Below are 23,882 nucleotides of genomic sequence, written 5' to 3' on the forward strand. Positions count from 1 at the left end.
TAAATCGTACATAATACCTGCAAATGAGCACGCCGCGAATTGCAAAAAAACTATTGGACTGATGCTTATGTCGTAGAATGCAAAGTAGATTGTCAAATAAAAGAACAGAAGAGTATATCATTTAGTTTACCAAGTTCGGCCCTTAGTGTTGAGTCAACCAGAGAATGTCATCCATAAAATCAAATTAGTATGGCCTGACGTGAGGGAACGTACTATACGTGTAGTAAATGATCATCGCGATTTGACAATAACGCCCCCACCGCCCACCATCCACCTGCGGTAACAGTCTGCCCACACATCCCAGATGTGCCATATAGACAACACGCGTTACTGTCGTTAGGAGCTGTGGCATTTGGCATTTTTGAGACTCAACACTGCCTACCTTTACAGGATTACAAACAAAACGAGGTGGTGATAACATTTAATGCCCTGCCTTCATCCCTCCGTCTTATTCTTCTGTAGGTCAAAGATACAGATTCGTCAAACGTCATTCAGGGCGTCTGGCGAACTGACAACTCACGAAAACGAATCTCTAATGGATAAGGATTTGGAAGGCGTTTGTCACTTCCATTTTATATTTGGAATTTTCAGTGACGACGAATAAAAAGTTATGCATAGTGCACTCCACTTTGTCCGTCTAGCATCATAGACCATGTCTGTTGTGGAAAGACACACAGAAGCTGATGTGCATATACTTGAAGATAGCTGAGACACATTGTAAGCCGATGCTGAATATGATAAAACGCATTAGTAGATAGATGTTCGAGCATTTAAAGTTGTGATCAGCACCTCAGCGCGGTTCACTCAGGCGCCAAGAATATTTACTACCGGGGCTACGGAGGGTCAAAACAATTTTGAAACCGGTGCCCTTGCTAACCCTACCGTTGATGGGATGAATCTACCAGAAATAGACGACGCCAGTGTACCTTTCCCTCCGCCTTTATCACAATGCAGGAGTCGCTATGTGGAAAAAGCCTCCAGTTCTTAGGATTTGGAGCTGATGGGGGATTGAGAGCAACACTTCTGCCCGTAATACCGGGATTTGTGGTCTTCCAACTCAAGAATGACGGTTCGAGAATATTCGAGGGCAGAATACTCGAATTAATATCCAGAAGGTAGCGCGCTGTAATGTAAATGGTAAGCTATCCAGTTACAGCACCTGTTTCTTAATTCTATCACGCGAACAGAAAGTTTAAGTTTGCGTGCACAATATAACTACACGTACCTCAATAGCGGGGCGCATAAATGTTGAGCTGGATAGATTAGGATTTATGATGTTTTTCTCCCTTCCCCTTGTATCTGTTCTTGAAAATTATCCACATAAGTTTATGTTCTTTTCCCTGGATAATTTTCAAGAACAGATACAAGGGAAAGGGAGAAAAACACCATAAATCCTAATCTATCCAGTTCAAAATATGTTCAAGATTGGCGGAGAAGGGTTCGTACTTTATTCAGGTTTTTCCATTTTAGGTTTCAGTCGGGCTTTTGGAACTTGTCCCAAATCGGGTGCGTACTTTAATTGAAAAAATACGGGATACTGAATTCTGATCAAAAGAATTTTTGATGAAAAAGGAAAGGATAACTGTTTTCCCCGGGACAATCAGAGTTAGAGAATTTCTCAATCAGAAAGTTGAAGTGAAAGTGATATCGAAAGTTTAAAAAAAGTGCTAAAGAAAGTGATATCGATCCAGTTAAGCTCACTGAAGAGCTGATCTATCACTGGTCGTCACAGAGAGTACATACGTCATGTACAGTATCTGTGGGTTAATATTGTATCGGGGACATCCCCTTCGCTCTTGTCAAAAAACACAAAGAACAATGGACCGCGGCTTGACGCCCCGTCCTAAAGACTGCGTGTTGGATGAGCGACACAGTCAGAATGACCTCACGGCTTCTTGTAGTTCTTACATGTAGTTCTAGATGTAGGGTCTCTAAACACTGGGTAATGCACGCTACTAATGATAGATAGACGAATCTGCCGAATGGAAGGAGACTTACCGTCCTGTTCTTTAAAGAAATTATACAGAAACACGTCTTTTTCCAGTCCGTAGGCTATTTCAGTTTGTTTGGCCAGGTCTTCCAAGGAGGCGATCGGGGAGCTGAGCCGTTTGACCGTGAGGAAGGCCGTGAGATTTGCGGTGTACGTGGAGACCACGATCAGGGCAAACAGCCACCAGAAACCCGCCAAGATCCGGATGGGGAGCGACCTCGGGGCAGGCTCGCCACCTTTGGGTGAAAGGAGAATGAAATGGCAAGATAAATCAGTAACGGCAAGTTTAGCATGGTCACGACAGATTAATCAGTCAGTTTTAAAACACATAATGTAATTTTTATTCTGTCAACACTTTTTTTATTGCACAGGTATTTTTTTGTGACTGATTGTTAACCAATTCGCCTTGTTTCCTTTTGATTATTTTCCGTTACCCATATATTGCATGTTTGTTTGAACTGTGTTCTTACTCGTAAATGTTTTCAAGCTTTTAGCATTATCCTTAATAGATGAATATGAATAACGATAAAAGAAATCAGCAAAAAGATACAGATGAAAAGGCACATAAGATTCATAGTACTGGAATTAGGAAAGGTTAATTAGAAAATGAGACATCTAAATACACCTGATGTTACTGTTGTGTTCAAAAGTTTGTGAATAGCTGATAACCTTGTACGACACGTTATGGTCATACATTTTAGATATGACATTTACCTCGAGCATGTGACAGGTTTGATGCAAGCCTTTATTTATGAATATCATAGACTGTAGAGTACACCAAGGCTTGTCTGTCTTTACCTTTTCGCACCAGCGCACTGAACGTGAACCAGATACTGTTGGACAGCGTGAAGGCCTTGTCGCTGTCCCAACGGGGTTCCTTACTACTCCCACACCCGGGCCTGCAGGGAGGGGAGGGGGGCGGCCCTTGGGGTGCAGGATGGACCGGCTGATTGGCATCTTTCATGCCCATCTCCACTACCCTTGGCTGGCCGCCATCTTTTGATTCCCCATTGACAGATTCTACAAATCAACCAGAAGCTTGTAATAGAGGACGCCTGACTGGATGTACGTAGTAGTATGTTAGGATGCTATGGAACATGAACATGTTTCGTCTGGTGAGTCTACCAATTGGTGAAAGACAAACTAGTGCTTCTTAGCACTTCACAACGTGTATTTAATGTACCATTGACGTTTCGATATTGTGTGTTTCTAACTCTGGATGTTTTAAAATCTTTTGCACGGCTGTTTTCACATATTTCATACCAACTGAAATAATCTAGAGAGCAATTTTTACTGTCCGTTTATTTTTTATCTCTTAATCGGAGAACATGTCCTGTATTTGAATTTTTCAAGTGAATCACGAGTATATCAATCATTAAAAGAGACTATGTGGTAAGTGCAGGTTTATACTACGCCAGTCAGTCGTCCTCGACTAGCAGAAGGGATGATGGCACATCCTTGAGTATAATAGGTCAACGTGACAATCAAATGTACCCACAAATACATAAAGTATAGTATAGTAGACACCATGATGTTGCTTGTTGACAACAGAAAAAGAGTTGAAAGAGTTGAAATGGACATGTAACAAACTGATGATACTAAAGAAAAAAAAATACTTCATATGGACCCTTGTGACAATGTTCGTAAATTCTGCCTGGAAATCTGTGATGTTTGACGTAATGTGAATTGCTTGCATCTTGTCTCATTGTCGTGTTGACATGGAAAGTCCATTTATGTGAATGGTGAATCGAACGGAATGAACATAATATGAAGTTCATACAATCTGAGGCTGCATTTACCATTTATTCGATTCAATTTAAGTGCACTGTAAGCAAGTGTCCGCACTGAGAAAGAAAAGGGGTATTCCTTAGTAGAGCCAGTTCGTAGGCTGAAAGTAAACACAGCCTCTGATTGTGATCGAAATACAGATGTCATGTTATGGCTATGGAAACACATTGAAGAACACCGACTGACAAGACGACACCAACGTAACGTACTAGGATTAGAGATGGAGAGGTGGTGAAAGGTGTGTACGAAATTTGCGTCTGCAAAATTTTCAATCATCAAAAACAAAATGTTGTGGACGTTTTTGTATTCATCGTTTCTTTTGACGTCTATTTTGTAGCTGTTGATGTGCCATCATGCTGGTTGATTTCTAGAACTAATGAACTGGCCGTACAAAGAAAACACCCCTGAAGCTTGGTACTTTGGAAACAGCAGAGCGCAAAAGGAATGAGCAAGGGATGAAGATAGACGCCCTGGAGTCGACAGCCTGAAACACGTTCATCCTGTAGATTATGACCAGGAATGGGTTCGGCGCTTGTACTGTCAGTTCTAAGGCGAGCTAAGTGCGATGAGGGAGCCGTGTTGAAGAGGAGTTAGCTTGTCTGATGGCTTGGTAATCCTCAGCAGTCACGGTCCGCTAGAGATGAGTCTCATCCCTCTTTGCTCTCACTATTATCAGCTGGCTACCGGACTTCCGCACCTAAACTTGTTGAAAGGCATTTGGTAGAAAAGGTTAAGATTTTAGACCTACGCAGATGATATGTGGAAAGTTCCTCACCTCGTTTGACCAGTGACCAATAGGCGAACCAGATGCTATTCCGCAATGTAAATGCGCGATCATTGTCAAATGGTTCTCCCACCCTCAGCATGTACCTGAAAGATGAACCCACAATTAGCATTGTATAGAGTCACATTTGTGTCTCTAGAGATTTGATTCGTCGTCTTCCCGTGTGAGAATACAGTCTTCATAACGAGCTAATAAGATGTAATTAATACTCAACAGAAATCTTCACATCAAGCAGACCATGTATTCCATATGCTTCGAAAATTTATATATGCTTGAGCCGTTGAAAGTAAGATACATGAATATTTTCACAGAATGCTACCTTATCCTGCTAGTTACGTATAGCATGAATCCCACGCAAACGAGCGCCACCAGGATACAGATCCACACCACGATCTGGAAAGGCATGAGGAAGGCAAAGAGGTATCGTCCCTCTGATGGGGGCTTCTTGATCAGGAGACCGGTTCCATACTCCATGAACGGCTTGGTGAAGTCTATGGCCCTCTCCCTGTCGGAGCTGATTGTCAGAGGAGCGAGCGCTAAGTCTGCTTTCTGTAAGAAAGAGACAGTGTAACAAGACTTCAATATTCATTCTATTATCATATAGAATTACTATACTTTGTAGTGCGATATCCTATGGGCTTAGATTCAACACCAAAATATCATCATTGCAACTTTGATAAGTTTAAGCAACATTAGGCTCATGTTAATTGCCTGAACTTAGATTAGCATATTACTTCCAAATCATTTCTATCATTGTAAAGCTCTCAACTTATGTTCTAATCCCAACAGACGACAGACATTCTTATTGATTTGACATTTCATCGCGGCCTGGTATCGCGATATACTTTAAGTTTGATTTCTATGCAGATTGCAAACGTGAGTAACATAGATGGGGCAGATTGGGCTAGTGTTCTTTAGCATTCCCATCACGTAAGCCAAATATTACATTCAGCCCCATTCACCTTCAGACCATTCCGAATCCACAGCTTCAACAGCTGCTACTGACAGTCTCCCAAAATTTCACTTTCTTTCCTAGTTCAGTTAGGATTCCATCAAGATTCCATCTTTCCTGCGGGTGTACATTAGAATTCTCTTATGTGCAAAGACGGTTTCAGATTTTCGTCCACTGGGAAATTACATTCAATGTTGGAACGACCTAGACGGGTAAGCAGTGCTGAGCACTTTGGGTGAAGATTGATTTTTCTGGACCTCCATACGGTATCCACAAGTTCTAGAAAAGTTGCCTAATATTAATAGACCACGACCGAAATTGTTCAGTGAACTGAGATTCTACAGTCATAACAGGCTAAACTCCATCCCATCTTCCTTGCTTCTCACCTTTATCAGTTACGTCTAGCAGTTACATGTAATAAATTAAGGTGCAATTAGAGCAATGCATTTATGATCAAATCTCTGGGTATTAGTTGCCTAAGGTCCTCGATTTCTTAACTAAAATCAAGTACTTTTAAATTCTATTATTAATGTGTCGTTTGTTCGTTAACCGAAACATTTTTCAGCATTTCTTTTCTCATTTGATTTTTTCCAAATTCCTCTGGATATACATGTCGTATAAACGTTTCCCCAGTGGATCGATCAAGACATAATCCATAACATAATCAGGCACTCCAATTATGCCGTTGGTCAATTTCATTGGGCTAAAGAGTCCCATTTCTGCAGTCATTAAGACTGAGCTGACCATTATGGATAGGCTTCATGAAGCCTGTAGGAAACCGCCATCGTTCATGTCACGGTGTATTGTGGGTAATAAGTATGCCCAGACAATGATATGAGGAAAACACCGCAAGACCTGTCTTGTCAGCCGGCATTTATGTTCAAAGTTATTGTAAGGAAATGACCAGATCTAGAGTAACGTACGTTCTCCATGAGATCCTTGACCAGTCCGTTCCAGTTGCCGTCGGCATCTTGATTGCCGTATTTCCCGTCAGCCACCGTGTATAAATGGAACTCAAAGTCTACTTCCTTAGCTAGCTCTGTAATCAGGTCGATGCAGAACCCTTCAAACTCCTCCTTTCCATCTTCTCCCCTCTTGATGATGAACGGGGGTTCCTGCCGACAGAAGTACAGATAAATCTTACCAGCCTTGTTGTAATGAGATGAATGGTATGTCTTCGTGAGATGCTGTGCGGATGAAGCGCACTTTTGACTGAATGTTTTATGCGAATTCCTGGGTTAGTCCAATTCTCGGGTTGGTCCAAGTTCTAACAATCGATTCATAAGTTGGTATTTGACCTATATGAACAGCTACTAAGCAAATAGATATAAAAATGATACTTATCTACAAAAGATTTTAAGATATTAGAACGTTATTACTTAGTTTAGAAATTCCTGGTGCAATAGGCAACTTTATGGTTTATTTCTCACATTTACATGTATAACTGGGAATTGTTGTCACTGATAGTCTGAATAGTTACCACATCTGATAGAAAATTTTATTTTTAATTATATTTCAATTTGGCCATGGCCCACCTTGTACATTTAACTCTAACTGGACACTGTTGTTGTAATATTGTTTGGCCCAGTCACCGAGTCTCCTGATTAAGTGTTGAATACATGCCTTATGCGGACAGTTCTTTAGTCACCGAACTTCATATTATGTGTTAGTTTCCATATTTCTTTCAGGAGTTTAAAATTATAGCTTTGACATGTGTGCTGTATAGTGTTATATGTTAAATGAGGGATCATGTAAAAGTTTTGACTAATGTAACGCAACAGTAATTGAATCGTCTAAAACGCAATGTGGTTTACACCAAAGGAAAGCTATAACCAAATGACACAGACGTGGGAGGTAATTGAGTTTGCTCGGAGCAAACGTCTTGTATCCAACAGGTGGTAGAGAAGAACATATCAATTGATTGGCATGAATGTTTATTGAACAGTAAAGAATATCCCCGGAGGGGAGTATGCACCACAGCACAGAACAGATTAGGACAGCAGCTCCCTGCGAACTGGGTGTTTCGGAAGAGAATTTGATTGATAATATTGGATTCATCAATTATCTCAATTTGGGATTTCTTAATTGCACCTACAGCCGTTTCTTGTAATAATATCATAATGAAATGATACCCAAAAATCTTCTGAAACTGTCATGTTCTTGGCAAAATTCAGTCAACATGGCCGGTAGTTTCGTCAACACAGTAAGTGGAATGTAATAAATGGATATATTGTCCTGAAGGGAGTTTCACAATTTGGTAAGGGAAGGTTTATTATTCATTAGGCATGCTTGATAATAAGCCGATGTTTCATTGTATGATAGAATGATGAAGATCCTCAAAGTGGAAAATGACAAGACAATATTTCAAGAATCAAGAATAGATCTTGCTTTGCTGTTATCATCGATATCGTTGCCGTCATTTGTTGTGATAGATGACGGATCTGTAAGGAAGTTCTTTATCATATAACTGGACTCTCCTGGATACGGAATTGGCGTTATGTTGATCATTCAACAATCTTTATTGACTGTTATTTACCAGTTCATTAATCGGCGTCATTATTAGCAGACACGTCTTCCGTGTTCAAGTACCTTTGCAACCCTGGATGCAAATTTCGAAACAGTAGCCTATTCATACGACAGAATATCAATTGAAAAAGACAAACTGATTGAACCATACCCTTCTAATCTTTAGAAATGACTTGTTTATTTACTTATTGCACTTGAGCAACTTTAGGCAATTAAGCATTAAGCCGAGGCTGATTATGTATCAGTTTTAATACCTATCTTCCCTTTCCCAGGCACCATTAAACATCGTGCTATGACTTTGCGCGGGTGTTTTATGGCTGATCATTGTTGATTGCGAGTAAAATGATAATCTGTATTTGATTAAGCCACTTTCACACAAAATACATAATGCTAATCCGGGGAATGCTGAAAGACTTCCTAATAAATCTGCCATTGATCACAACAAATGGCGATCAAGATAATTGAACAAACAGAGCCGCCAGAGGGTTATGAAATATTGCCCTGTCGTGTTCCATTTCTGGAACATTTATCATCAACTACAAAATGAAACATGGACTCATCCTTAAGCTTACCTGGCGTATTACCAAAGTTTATCATGCAATATTGTAAAGAATGTGTTAATTATTGATGCTTGTTTCAACTAACTTTCTCTCTTTGAAACTTGTACTTTACCTGGGCGTCGTGTGGAATGCGGCACAGCACCACACATATATTTGGGCACTATTTCATAGTTATATCACTGCATTTCTGTGGGCACCTTGTCGCTACAGGGAGGATTTTCACCTTGCCGCTACAGGGAGGATTGTCACCATCACGGCAATCACCATAACAAGGCCGCCAGACCACTTCCTCAACTTCTCCCTGTGGGTCACAGTAAGTACACGGCAACAACCACACATAATTTCCTTTCTTCCAGTGGCATGCTTTTAAGCTTAAAAGCGTCGAATATACTCCTGATCGCCCCATCACGACATAGTCCCTACAACGACTGCAAATCACCTCCTCCACCTCTAAATGTAGTTCACATCACAGTGGACTGTTCCTAAGCGTGGACTGCAAAACATCACGGTTCCTGCGGCCTTGGACATCACGTTGGGTCAAGACTACGACGTTCACGCTACCTCATTTACTTCTTGCAGAATTCTGCATTACAAGAGGTACGCACACAGCAATGGCGACAGGCCACCGCTTTACTTCCTCTGCATCATTAGATTTGATAGCATATCTTTTTTTACCCCCTGCTGCAGATCATCTTCTCACCTCAACATCACGGCAAGTTACCTACACAGCAGACACGGCGGAACACCTGCCTCCACTCCTGCATTTCACCACGAAGATTGGTCCACAAGGAATGCCTCGGCCTCTATCTTTACTTCATCATGCTACAACACTAAGCAAAGCAACAACAGAAAACTGCGAACCGCCCTTCTCTTCTCTTGATGCATTTTACATCAATAAATGTGAACAACAAGGGGTGTGGACCACAAGTCGGATAAATTCACGGGAAGCTTCGGGTTGTCCTTTAAGGCCTCTTCACACGAGAGCAAGAATGAGCCGGAATGCCGTCAGAATGAAAAATTATTTTCTATTCCGGATCCTGGGAATTCGTAGTGTATGCAAGCCACTTCAAATCCGGCCATAATGCGGCCAAAAGAATATCTGGAATGCAGTGAGAATTTCTAGAATACACTATGAATTCCCAGTTATAGAAAAGAATTATCATTCTGACGGCATTTCGGCTCATTCCTTCTCGTGTGCAGGGGATATAAGGTCTATTTGGAATTCCCACCCGAATGGCCCCGAATGTGGCACAAATTTTGCAAATAGTTCATTCCGGCTGGTTCTGCTTAACTCCTGCTAATTCGGTTTCAGTGCGAAGGCCCTATTAGACAGATCCATAATACCAATGACGTTTCTCATCCATGAACGCCTCATTTTTCCTTTTTGTACCACAAAGTTAAAGATTAATATCATCTTGATTAGAGTACCACCGGTGCCAAAGTAATGTTATCTTCATTTTGCGTATAACCGAGTTATAGAATTTTGCTTTGTTTTAGTTTTGGGTCTCGAAGCAAACAGCGTGGTACACATGACGTCACAAACAATTGGAACTTGTCGGGTTTTTTTAAAGTGATTATTTGTTCCTAAAACTGGCCACACGACATGTATCTGTGGCAATTTCAATTGACTTAATTCATTTGGCAGTTGAGTAAAATTTCGCATTAGGCAATGCACAGCCTTCCCGTGAATTTTCATTGTCGATGTGTACTGTAGATGTTCTTTCGTAAACGCACTTTATTGGATTTTGTAAAACAGTAATCTTCCCAGCAAGCGCCATCGTGATTTAGAGGATTAGTATGGGCACACCGTATTCTCAAGGTCAACTCGATATCGCCATGCTGGTCAGCTGGCATGGTGATTGGAATCATGCGAGTTGAATCCCAAACGACCACATTTGGTAATCCTGCAGGAAATTCGTTCAAATATTCAGCATTGAATACAAGACCACTAACAGCATGTCCCGAGATGAGAGGAATGCACTACAGAATCCTGCTGCAGCATCCAAAGTTTTCTTTATTTTTGATGCTCAAGGACATAAACCTGCTGTGGTCAAAAGTAACATTGAAATGGTAACGAAAGCTCGTGACGAAAGGACTGACTCGGCTATACGTCACCTGGGATTGTAGAGTCTTCCAACACCATTATTAAGTCCAGTCTGTAAAGTCCATTTTGATGAATCAATATGTTACAGTAAGAAGATTTGCACCGGGGTCTCCTGAATTCCAACCCGTTATCCGAAATTTTAAGGCAGTGGTTTCAATGGGGCTTTAGTTATCTAACCCTCCTGGGAGTTATCTACAATACTCGGCTGACACCTTGTCGGGAAAACTCAAAAGTCGACTTTGCAAAGTAGTTGGTGAGTTTGAATATCAATGGAAACTTTGTCAGTTTACGTGAGACGGACGGAACATAAAACTAAAATTTTATTTAAGTAGATTGGTCAGACTTGATGAAAATGCTAGCTTTATCCTTGAACTTCCAAACTTGTAAATCAAACAAAACTTTGTTGAACGTTCTATCAGTGTTTTGACAATGCAGTATCTGCAATAGCAAAAACATTATTGGGTAGTTGTTAGTGATGTGGTGTGTGACATTTGCAAGATTTCATTTCATTTGAAATGCAATATTCCTGGTTAGTGAGTAAGGAAATCAAAATGTCAAGACTTTTCTTGATAAAATTCCCAGATAGGCTCTGATACGAAATGTAACGTTTGAACCAATGTTTGAGGTGATACAATAATCAGCGTATTAGCCTTATTTGAAAATCACATGTGCTCATAATTCAAAGAATCTTGTTGTGTAAACCGTACAGATGTCACCGATAATCATCACAAGAAGCGTTGTTAATGGATACGCATACATGCGTGGCAAGTTAGACAATACAATACACAGTGCATCACGAAGAACTGCTATACATGCAAATGCACTTGTTATTCTTCGTGATGCATCATGGCAGCATCGGTGCCGCCCTAGATAGTTTACGCCGCCCCTTCATGGAATATGTAGGGAGGGAGAAGGGGTATAGAATGCCCGGCATAAACTTGCTAGGATGTCACCCAGGCTAACCTTATTGTATACGTTAACATATAAATGATGGCTTCGCGGAAGAAACAGAGCTAGATTAGTAGGTTGGACAGGACAGGGACATAAGATCATACATTGATACAGGCATGTTTGGCAAGACAATGTTAGACGCCAATATAACAAATAAAAGCGAACGTACATACCTTGACAATGTTAAGTCGGGTTAGGACAGAGGACAGCGCCTTGGGATGAAAGCTCAACATTCACAACTTGCCATTCAAACAGTTAATTAGCGCATGCTGGTTGAACTGTTACTATCGACCACTCACACAGTTAGTTTTCGCCACTACTCACCTCCATTCTTACATTAAGCAGCGGCATGTTATTTTTTTTTTGCAGAAGGCTTCTGGAATAACCAGAACAAGGCAGTCAATCAAGCCAGTTCCAACCGGTACTAGCCAGTCAATCAAACCAGTTCCGACCGGTACCTACCTCGACGATCACGATGACTACCACCTTGTTCCGCAGCCACGTGGGGCTCAACGCTGCAACAAGTCAGAACAAGCGCCATGTTAGCACAACTCACCTCGATTATCGCGATCCGAGTATTGACATTGCGAGATCGCCGCTCCTCTGCAACATAACAAGACAAGTGTGAATGGCAGAAAAAGTTGAAGACGCCTAGACTGTCTGAGTATTGGGATAAGGCGTAGCGCAAATGAGCCCTTTAACGAATGTTGAGTAAAACATCAGAATGTCCAACTCAACCAGGCCATGAAGACCTCATGCTTATTAGGCAGTACCTTTTGTCTTTAGCCTAAAGGACTATATCGTTATGCATGTAACGTTATGGCTACACGCTAGCAGGCCTTACTGTTCCTGTAGGCGTCCTGTCGACATAGGCATTTCAACATCATGAGGAACTCTCACCAACGGTATACCTCTGAATACTATTACTGAACCGTATGATCTATTAATACTCTTAACATGCTACTGTAGTTATGTCTTACTCTTGCCCCTTCGGGTCCCTTAGCTAATGCGGCTGTTGTAGTGTGAAGTCGACACGGAATTAATGTTGTCAGCTCCATTTCAGTAGAGGAGAAAAAATCGTTTTGCGACATGTTGATCTGACGCTCCAATATTGATATTGTCCCTCAAAAGGTTTTCTCTTATGCAGGTCAACTGATGATGACCGAGTGCATCATACAGAACCTCCCTATTGCACAGCTTACAATACTTATGGTATTGCGAATCAAGGCTTATTGACGTAGTCGTTTGCGTATAGATAGAATCCGCTAAAGAGCCTTTAAATCCCGGGCCATATGCTGTAGTAAAACTTCATATCAGACCTTGAAAGTTCCATTCATCAAAGCTGAGTGCCACGCATCAAAAATGTCAGCTACGCACAATCTGTAAGATATATTATTCCCAGGAGCTCGAAAGCTCAGGTCCCTTTGGCGTGCGGGTTCTTTGATTGTTGGGGCATGATGCGTTCATGGAGACGCACTAATAAATGCACTAAATTAAGGGGCCCGCCGCGCGTGCTGCATTGACGACACTCTCACGGATCATACATCAACTTTTCATTCTTCTCGGGTACCTAATAAGGACCCAGGGGAATCCTCTCAACACTTGGGTATGTAATTAAGAAGCATTACTTAAGGCTGAGCTTGCGCGCACCATCTGGTGGTCCTTTAAGATTTGAATGAAACCGTTTTCTTTAATTTCCTCTTGGAGAACTTGAGGTTCACAATACACTAAATCTGCTAGCGGTGTTAACATCATACCGGGATAGCAATAAGCAGACGTGTTTATGAGGATGGGTCTCCTTTTCAGAACGCTGCCAGTACGGATGGCCTGACCAGTCAATGTCGTTTGAGTTCTTTTCACCTGTACGCTTTCCACCAATCATATATCGAAGTGTAAGCCCAGATCGTTATATGTTATTGTTTTATGGGTAGGATGAGGCCAAGCAAAAGCTGGTGTGAGTCGTGAAAAATCACAAAGTTATCATGGACAACGGCAAAAACTGCGAGCTCCATTCTTGATGAATAATTCAGCTGTTATCATGACTTTCGATGTGAGCGTTATCGACATAGCCTGTCATTTTTGAGCGTAGTGAAATATTAATGCGCGGTGTAAACACGGAACCGTTTGTGGTAATTATATCGCTTTCGGCATGAATCGGAATACTCTATCTAACTATATAGTATAGCAGTCAACGGTCCGGCTGGATATCGAATGTCATGACCTATGAATGACCTTTCATGGCAAAACTTTTATGAACTGAATCGAGTTGTTCAATAGTCCTTTATTTCCTTTTCTCACATAGGGGAATACCAGCTTGTAGTTTATTCTTCGTCCTTTTAAAAATCCATAAATCCGGAACTTCAGAAAAGCGTTTTGGAATCGAACGACCTTGCACTTATCTAAAGTGACTCTTCTTAAGCCGATTAGCCATGACGTCCTATGCCACCGAGGCTACGCAAATGCCCCCGCACTTTAGGGCTTACCAAATAAATGAACGTCAATGTGGAACAGCCTTTGTGCTTAGGATGCGGATCTCCACGGAGGCAACTCATCACGTATCGACCAGATTCAGCCTTAGTCCTGGCTGTCGAACAGGAAGATAGCTATTGTGCCCATTCAACAGCACTAAATGAACGTCGATAACTTCAATCAGAGGGGTACTTGTACTTTGTACAATGTGGGGTACTTGTACATTGAATCTTGTCCGTCTGAAAATACCTATCAGCAACAAAAAATTATTGTCTAAAACAGATAAAACATAAAGACAAGGGTTCTAATTTGCATTTAATTCTGCCCACACCAAACGTTTGTGTCCTGCAAAGAACGCATTAGTGACGACGCAACAACATTTGGCTGGAACCTAACCAGTGGTCTTATGTACATACGCTTGAACTATTATGTTCAAGTACGCAGCCAAATATTGGAGACAAAGGTAGAAATATCATGCAAAAACCTACAGTATTATTCCTACTAGAAAGATTTCATCAGATTTACTAAACCGCAAAGCCACAACATTGGTCTTCCTGAGGCCACGGCAGCGATGAGCGATACACATGAGAGCACGGGAAAGACTTTGCCAAACTGTTTCAGGAACCCGTTCTCCGGTCAATAAAACAGACGTCGCGTATGCCAAAGTATTTGTCGGACGTAATCGGTGTTGTGGTTTTAAATACGGGAATGACTCACCACTTAAAAAGGGCGATAGCTGCTGCTGATGAGACCTTGTAGGCGTAAACAGACATTTGCATATCATATCTTGTCCTATACGGTGTAGATTGCAAGTACTGATTGTTACAGGTATGTACCGAGAAACTAGTGTGATCAACTTGATTTCGGTTACTGGAGGCAGCAATTATTCCAGCCAAACAAAAAAAAACATTCCTCTTTATAGATTTAGTAGTTTTAAAAACTCCTAAATCGTTCACAGAAATGCATATTTTTGATACCCATATACTTGGGCAAAAATTGCTTGTAATGTCTTATTTCATGGGACTGGGGCGAAAGCGATAGAATAGACATCGGCGCCATGTTTTAAAGGCATGTATTGTATGGGCCATAGACAACTGGGTACATCTTGATAGTTGGTTTTGTGTTCGGGGGTTCTGGATAGCTTGGCGATTTGTATGTATGTGAAGACAATCTCACAATGTCGTCTGAATCTTTCCATCCGTATTCTTTTCTTTGGTACATATGAGCATCTAACTTTTTCATCGTCCTTTTCCCCAACACCACCAGAAGTCAATTTCCATTCATGAACTTTTTTTCTATTTCAGCTGACAGTGATTTTATCGGCCAGACAGTACTAATTATCGCAAGAACAATCCAATCCACTCGCTCGCGCGCCTGAACGACCATTTCATTTAACCTTTATGTTTTGTAATTTTCCAGAATAGCTGCAAAGGCGCTCTCGGCAGATTTCTCTTCAAAATACCTTCAATCACAACTTTTCAGTGGTGTCAATCAGTTAGAGTGGACCAGGGAGTACATGTATAGGAGTTGTCAGCCTGACGTTCAATTACTTTGGTAATCTACGGAACTCAAATGAAGGGGAAAATTAAACGCCCGGGAAAATATTTGTCTGGTGACTCCTAGTGTATCCTGCTATTAGTCTCTTTGTCAGTACTAGCTTTCTATCGTCAAAGTGATACTCTCGTATTCAACAGGCAAACTACCAGCATGTTTACATATTTTGTTCCGGATCTTAAGCCTACACGTCAACTAAGCCTTAAGTTGAACTCAACCAACAGATGAAATGCCATTTGAATGAACTCTTCTCCAAGAGCTGTCTGATAATACAGGCAGATCTCAGCTACTGCTGCCATCTGTCCATTGGCATGTCATGGTAGTGGTGTAACACTGCCGACAGTAATAATAGCCTGATCCTGGACTGGCATGAGCTGCAGTAATCACAGCCCAGCCGATGGATTGTTGAATCGATCGATAGATACCTAGACATTCAAGTCAGTCAATGTCCTTCTTACAGCTTGTGGCTCCTTGGTGATGGATCCTAGCACGCTCGATGTGAATCGGAGTCATGCTGTGAAGACTGTTGTGATCTGTACTAACTACTAGGAATCGAACGTTGTTAAGCTGGTTTGAATTCATATCCTTTTGAAATAAAACATACATTCTGTCTGATTTTCGAAGCCCATATATGATTATGCAGCAAAATTCGTTTTATATGCCAACTAGACTTCAACGACCCCATACCTTCACCAAATAATTTTATGACCGATGTATCATGTGTTTTATCATGAATCATAAAAACATGGCCCTCATGTACATATATCGTATCAGATGATCATCCTCCACCCAAATGTCAGAAGATGACAGTTATATCTTATGAAAGAAGGGCATAGTTGATTCTTTTGTTTATTCGTGCAAATTAGGTCTGCATTTGCATAAGTTATATTCAATTGTTCACCTTAATGTCACTTTCAAACACAAGTATGAGGTTTCCTTCATCTACCACTATAGCATTCTCTCATTAATTATGCATAGTTGACCTTCATTTGCAAAACCTACACCTCTTTTTCTCGGCCGCAAGAGCGTCTACCACTCAAAAATCACGACCATGGCATGTCCATAACTCTAGATATCAAGCTCATAACATCTGCTGCAGTACCGTAACAAGCCACTAGGGTGCCTAAAATCTAACCATCTCCAGGTATTATCAAGACCTACTTATATACTGAATATCACTACAATCCATCATGGCGTTCTTGACTTATGCTGGTCTTCTACACAAACATAGTATTACATAGAAACGCTACCCAAAATTATAACCTTCAACACACATTGGAATCAGTACCGGAAACCTTTCCGAGCCATGGCGAATGGTCGTACGACAAGAATGGATCACCACTTCAGTTTCCATTAACTGAACCTTGTACTAGGACTTTAAGTACATTTATGTAGCACTCCTGGTTACAATTTTGACTATTTAAAGACGGACGACCTGTAGATCTAAGTAAATCCTAGAAGTGGGCCCCATCACACACCCGCGCAGAGAATGAAGCTTGTTTTAAAACTACTATAAACTGTTACATGCTTACACTTATCTCTGACTGCTAATCATTATGGACGTTCTTATTGACTCAATTTTCCTCTAAATCAGCAGGAACGATTGCATTTCCGGATAGTCAGATAAGAACGACCGCAATTAAGTGGACGGTATATGAGGAAGGCGCCGTCCGCACCTTTGCCCTTTCGCACATTTGTGAAATGTCGGCAGGTGTTATCTTGGCAAACTTGGCGACGAGACGTCGCCAATTAGACAGACCTGTCTCCACTCCGGGTGATTGCTGACTCTTTATGTCGATTGTGTTCAGTCGGCTACGACCTTGAGTTTCAAACTACTGGAAAGGCTGGGAATAAATCAAAGCATGAGATTGCATCATGCAACACGTTAGCCACCATCTGCTTCTGAACATTGCTGACATCACTTATGTTTATATCAAAGCTAACTCAATACAAACTAGTTGCATTTCAATATGTAGTACTCGGAATTGGCAGCATGATCCTATCATCATTTACGTGTGAGTTTAACGAGCTTACGAAAATAAATTTCTACAATAACTGCTTGCTTTATTACTTGTGATACCATGGAATGGAGGTTTCAGACATAGACATATAAAAGCTGAAATGTCAAAGCCCTCATAAAATGCCATGAGTGCATTGATCGAAATTAATGGGAAAGTGTATTCAACCAAGTTACAATCTCTACATGTCCCGAGTCAACAAGATAAAAAGTTATTGCAGTGACGCTGACACGAGGAAGTTGCTAATAACAAAAATTACTATGATGTGCTCAACCCGATATAATGACATCATGGACTAAACACCATAGGTATGTGTAATGTAAAAAGTTGGTATGAATTGCGCTATCTAGACGTGGGTATGTAGAATACTTGCCAGTCAATAAGAATTATGTCATCGGGTCGTATGAGGCACTAACATTTGCAAAAACATAAATGTGTCCTATGGCCATTACTCTGCTAAACTGGGGTGATTTGAATATATGCGGTGAACATTGTGGTGTAACTGCTGGATATATTCATCACAAAGCCATGGGGATTTCAGCTCAGAGCGGCAGGGCAAGAGCAAGACAAGCTTACAAATGGAGAACATTCTAGTCAAATGACAAAGTCATCTTTCCGGTCAAGCCACAGCAGGCCCTTTCCGGCATGTCAGATCTTAGCAGGCCACAAGGGATGACGCCCGCGCTCCAGTACCAGCGAAAATTTGCAACATGACCAGGACTAGTCTGTCCTGCAGGAAATTGCCTGTCTCCTGCTCCCAGAAGTATCATCACTTCATGGCTAATGGATCCTTCAGCGCTATGCTCAGCCGCCATCAACGGGGACTTGGTGAACTTGAATAATCAGGCTCATTCTGCTCATCTGTATTCTCGACAAGGATTCCTCTATCGTCCAATGGCCTGGGCCTGCCGAGGGACCATGAGACTACTTGTGCATCTCTAACCAAGACCCATGCTGTTGGTGGAGCTCTGCCAACAACAGTCTAGTTACACACAACAAAGGAGTAAAAAATATCAGGAAATCGAGACACGTTTTCATAACCAGGGATACATATTAGATACATCAGTAATGGAACTATATGTGATTTTGAACCCCTGATAATGACTAGGTCTAGTTACGCGTACGGAGTCAAGAGCTTAACGACGTGTTAGGTACTTCTGATCAGAAACAATAATGCTAACAGGCTGACTTTAATCAAAAGCTATAAGACCTATTTAAGATCTGCAAGCCTAATACCTACATACAGCTAATTAGGTACTATGTGAGGCTAATTAAGCATTCCTAATCAAGAAATATAGGACAACTTAGTCACCTCCAATTAGGATTTATAGGACTTGTTAGTCTTCCCTAATCAATAGCTACATTACAAATTCGTCGCTCCTGATTAGGAATGATAAGACTACTTGCAAATTCAAAAGAAGTTAATAGTCACTACTAATCAAAAACTTCTTGACTAATTAAGTGCTCTTCATAAGAAACAATACAGCATAGTACAACCTATCAGGACCAGTTACACTCTCCAAATCATGGATGACATGCCATTTATTCTTGCAGCTTGATCTTGTTAAGACCACTGGAACTGTAAGTTTAAAGACTTGCTTGAAGTTTCTGTAGTTACTTGTATGGCAGGGAGTTGTGAGATCGAGACACAATATGTTAGTATATAAAAATGGTGTGTTTAAAAATAACGGTATTTTGTGTAACGTAAGACCACAGTCCATAGGGTAGGTGTCCACTGGAACATGTACAAAGCGTCCTTTAAGTTCAAGCAAGGTTGATCAAAGCTCGTTTGGTTTCAGGCACTGAAGATATTGCAATATGCTTCATTTGAAATTGGCAAATTACACCAGCCGTCAGGCGACAGACAGTACCGATGGGATGCTTCTAGTAATGGACTGTGATCTCAGGTGATCTTGACGTATGTAACAACCAATGCGTCGCAGATGACACCGCCTTTTTACCACTTAGAATCCACCGCCAATCTTTCCAGTTGGGTGAATATATTACTTCGACTGTTCTATCCGCCGGCAGCCATGCTGAACTGACAACAGCCAATATTGCACCGCAAGCCAAAGATGACTCAGTGGACCAAGTCCATGGTGTGTAAAGGAATTGCAAAAACACAGCACTACTGGGAAACACTTCCCGTGCAGCTTAGCGATATTGCACACGAGCAATAATGTATGACAATTGTCTGATACTGAACGATTAGTCAGGCAATGGCCAATAGGTGTGCGACTACATGCTGTACCGACATCCGCGGTGTCATTGAACAATCGCTGTACGACATTGCATTAACATAACGGCGTTCAGCGGTGAGGTGGAAGCGCCGCCTCATTTGTAGCACCAGTCTACGTGCTACGAGTGAATGCATCTGTGGCCATTGCCTCTTTCATGTATAAATGTACTATATGTATTGTACCACAGGAATGACAGCTGGTCGAAATGTCAATCTCCTTGTCTCAAAGAGTTAGTAGTAGATCAGAATTTGCAGTGCAGCAAGCCTTGGAAAGCTTCGCCTGCCGCACCCGGTGTTCCAGTGCTGATTCAATGGTCAAAGTGGCATCAGTATGAAGAAAGACTGAAGAAAGTTTAGCACTTGTTTTTCCGTGCAATTGCTCTGTTCTTGAGCTGAAGCTCCTTTAGGACGGGAACTCCAGTGCTTGTCCCAGCACTCGGTTCCAGTGCTTAACTCGCAGTGGGGCATTAATGGGGCAGGTCAAAGGTCACCCAGTGCTGAAATTGCCGTCAGCACTGGAACCGAGTGTTGAATTACAAAAGCTTCGACTTCTGCATTTGATTTACGAGCGTTTGGGGACACTACAGCACTGGAACACCAGTACTAAGAAATTTCAGCACTGAAAAACGAGTGCTGATGTCTTTCAGGCACCGGAATGATCTTCGAACTAATATTATGAATATCACAGCGCTGGAGTTTCCTAGTGCTGAGAGCTGTACTTGACGTAAATCTGAATTTAGAAATAAGAGTTATTTTATGCCAAGAAACCAACGTTGTGTTATTTTATTCTATGTATAATTGAAACTGGATATGCGTATAATGTCTAAGGTGATTAGACCATTTCCCAACTGAGATGACACAGTGTGCTTTGGAGTATACTGGTACCAACATTATCTTGCCATTCAATGGAATTCGAAAAAAAGAGCACAAATCATGCCAAAAGTTAGCATTGCGTAATTGCCAAAAAAATCTATTCAAATAACTTATACGGCCACGGTGCTTGTTATAGCTATAATCGCACCGTACCAATTGATTGATGACGGCAAAGTATGATATATGAACCTGTAGTAAACTTGTCCACTTGTATCGATCGGTGAGCAAAGGTCGAGACCCGAGTACTGCAGTGTCACGTGACTGAGGCCCAACTGTCGTCTGCCCCGGCACAACAGAGAGTACTGATTCCCATGGCGATGTGTCTTATCACACTACAGGTTTTAGGGTGCGCTGAGTTGTGGAACGTATAAATCAAAGGTGACTTTGTAATTTCATGCTGGGATTAGAGGTTGTTCTCGTGGGCTTCAGACTAAAGCAAGAGATGACTACACGGCCAATATATCAATATCACTGTGCCGCCCGGTATTCATCTATCACGCTTTATACACTCATGATTCTTACATCCTATTACTACACTCCTGGGCGGCGTCAAGAGAACAATCGATGGAATCGCTCGCTTTCTTTGTAGTCGATGCAGGCGAGCGCAACAAAGGCGGTAAAGCAGAAATAGTCACGGGCAATTTTCTTTTAAAAAAAAACGTCTACGCTATCTATTTAGATAATGCCAATAGATGACGCACTTGTTCATTTCTTAGCCAATATTCCAAAGTAACATCCTTTTCTCGCGTGTATCACCACAGCAAAGTTCCATAATCCTTTAAAACAAGTGGAAGGACACGAGTGAGAACAATTCACGGTGTAGAGAAATATGGCGCTTTAATAATCGAAATTTCCGAATGGGAGCAAACTATGCAATGGGTACGCAGCACCTAACTATGTAACAATAAAGGCAACATCACAGCAGCTCTGGGTGTAATTTCACACCAAAGACTCCCACGATGAATTGCCAATCGCGCCTATTTTGTAGCTTATCTCAAATCCTTTATTCAAATGACAAATTTGTCTATAATTTCAGTAACCTTCCAATCCATTAGGCTTAGTGATGAGAAGTATCGACCAGCGGCTGGATCGATAGTCAGCTCACTGAAACACCTTCTGTTGATAAGGCTAGATTGGTAAGTACCATGGGTCACGCTAATACTTGTCATACGCCACCCGTCTAAAACTGGGACTCACTTGTCATTGTGTAAGTATAGGTTAGTCCAGTAGGTCACAGTAATACTTCTAAACGCGTTAGAAGACGTGTGTGGCTCTAACTGCTGCCAAGTCCCGGGGAGAGTTGATAAGGGTCGTTTTAACGTGTGTAATTACATAGTCCTTAATGCCATGGTGCCAATTAATGATGTGTCTAGTTACAGAAGGCGTTAGCACACTGAGCTAGATAATTACAGAGGGGAGTATTCACACGTGCCCCCAAGGTAAATTCGTGGTGTCGCATTTCGACGGGAGTAAGCTCTGGAGGTCACTCCATATCCTGTCAGCACAGAGGGATCTAAAGTTAGAGCGGCACATAATAACTTGTCGATAGACCAAGTTACCCAAGTAACGCGTACGTAAGCCATTTTGACGCTTCAGAAAATGAAGTAGGTAAGTAGGTAGGTAACGTTCACACCGATGACACCACGCGTGGCAGGCCATTTCGTTCATCTTCAAAGCTGTCACCACACATGTACGTCAGAGACAGAAACTTGGGTCCCTGAACAGTTGCCTTCACATCCAGTAACACGAATCGTCGCCTTGGAGAAGGGATCTGATTGTGCCTTCCGTGCATACTAAACATGAGCTCTGGGTTCATTCATATTACATCTGATTGAATTCCCTGTATTCTCAGCGGTATCTGCAAATAGCAACAGTGAATATGTGAGTATCAACCCTGTTTAATGATTTTGAATATCTGGACGGCAAGAGTTACAGCGTGGTTCTGGAATACAATTAATGTCCGCACTGGGCGTGAGTCTGTAAAAGACACGGATGAGTCAGCTAAACAAAGGTGTGCTCATGTCCCGCTATGGAGTCCATGACCCCAATTGCTTCAGATGCATGAAGAGCTTTCAGCAACCCAAATGTTGCCTTACATGCTAAGAGGTCGGACCCATTTACAAGCCGAAGTAGGACACTTTCAATTGCAAGATTCAATCAGATTAAGCGTCTCCCTACATATTTGCCTTTTTATCCCATATACCGGTACATCAATTTACTTAGTCCAGTAGTAAAGTCTAAATCGAGTTAAGATGCCACAACCTCCTACTTTTATTAACCTCACTGCAAATAAATCCTGTTCGTCTCAGGCAGCTGCGCGTTATTGAAATTTCGCTATTGAAAATTCAGGTCAGGAGACCCAAACGATATTAGAGACTACCATTGCATGGGTGCCACATTTGAGGGGAAAAGGGGGGCGACACTCACCCGTAAATGCAACATTTTATCCTCTCAGCTACAGCCAATTATTATTGAAATATGGCCCATTGTAAAATGACCTGTTATTTTAGACGTACAATTTCAGATAGCGCACAATAAGGCATAAAATGGCGCCTTCCTGTATTTCTGGCCGGATTGAATTCTGATTGCACTCAGCCTACGGCCCTAAATATATCAATTAAATACCGTCCAAAAACTCTTTACAGGAGACTAATGATATATCTGAAAGTACTTCAGCTGTGACACACCCATGGCGGATTCCCGTTAGAATATCCCGCTGAGTATTCCTCGCACGTGTACATTTTCTGCGCCAGGCAATTGATAATGGTGCCCCGTGCAATCGCTTCGGTTCATGGTACAGTACACAATAAAGAGTAGCGGACCGAAGTCAGAGGCTATATAGAGTGCTTTATCAGGGACTTGAAAAAATGAGCCACTTTCTATGCGCATGAAAAACATACTTTGCAAGAATTAATCATATAAGAAGCACCGCTTATGTTGGCGTCCCTTGACAGGCATGGGTGACAAATATGTCCTGACCGATAAGTTGTTCCTAAGGGTTAGACACCAAGCTGCGAGCCACCAGGTGTGCACTATCAGCTTCCCGGGCCCGTCAATAGACCTTTACAAACTTG

General features: G+C 41.6%; 1 protein-coding gene across 4 annotated transcripts in view; it reads right to left on the bottom strand.

Annotated features, from left to right (window-relative positions):
• Positions 1-23,882, bottom strand: part of LOC118409524 (glutamate receptor ionotropic, kainate 2-like) — a 65,335-nt gene that overhangs the window by 10,875 nt on the left and 30,578 nt on the right. For 2 of the 4 annotated variants that reach the window (XM_035810604.1, XM_035810606.1), the window contains exons 3-8: positions 12,118-12,170; positions 6,438-6,629; positions 4,882-5,111; positions 4,554-4,648; positions 2,789-3,010; positions 1,999-2,226 (exon numbers count right to left, since the gene is read on the bottom strand). In XM_035810604.1, coding sequence (XP_035666497.1) covers positions 1,999-2,226; positions 2,789-3,010; positions 4,554-4,648; positions 4,882-5,111; positions 6,438-6,629; positions 12,118-12,170 — 1,020 coding nt within the window. Of the gene's footprint in view, positions 1-1,998; positions 2,227-2,788; positions 3,011-4,553; positions 4,649-4,881; positions 5,112-6,437; positions 6,630-12,117; positions 12,171-12,211; positions 12,259-23,882 lie in introns of all 4 variants that reach the window. The other 2 variants (XM_035810605.1, XM_035810607.1) reach the window with 2 other exon arrangements.

This window comes from Branchiostoma floridae, chromosome 2, assembly GCF_000003815.2.
Source record: "Branchiostoma floridae strain S238N-H82 chromosome 2, Bfl_VNyyK, whole genome shotgun sequence".
Lineage (NCBI taxonomy): Eukaryota > Metazoa > Chordata > Leptocardii > Amphioxiformes > Branchiostomatidae > Branchiostoma > Branchiostoma floridae.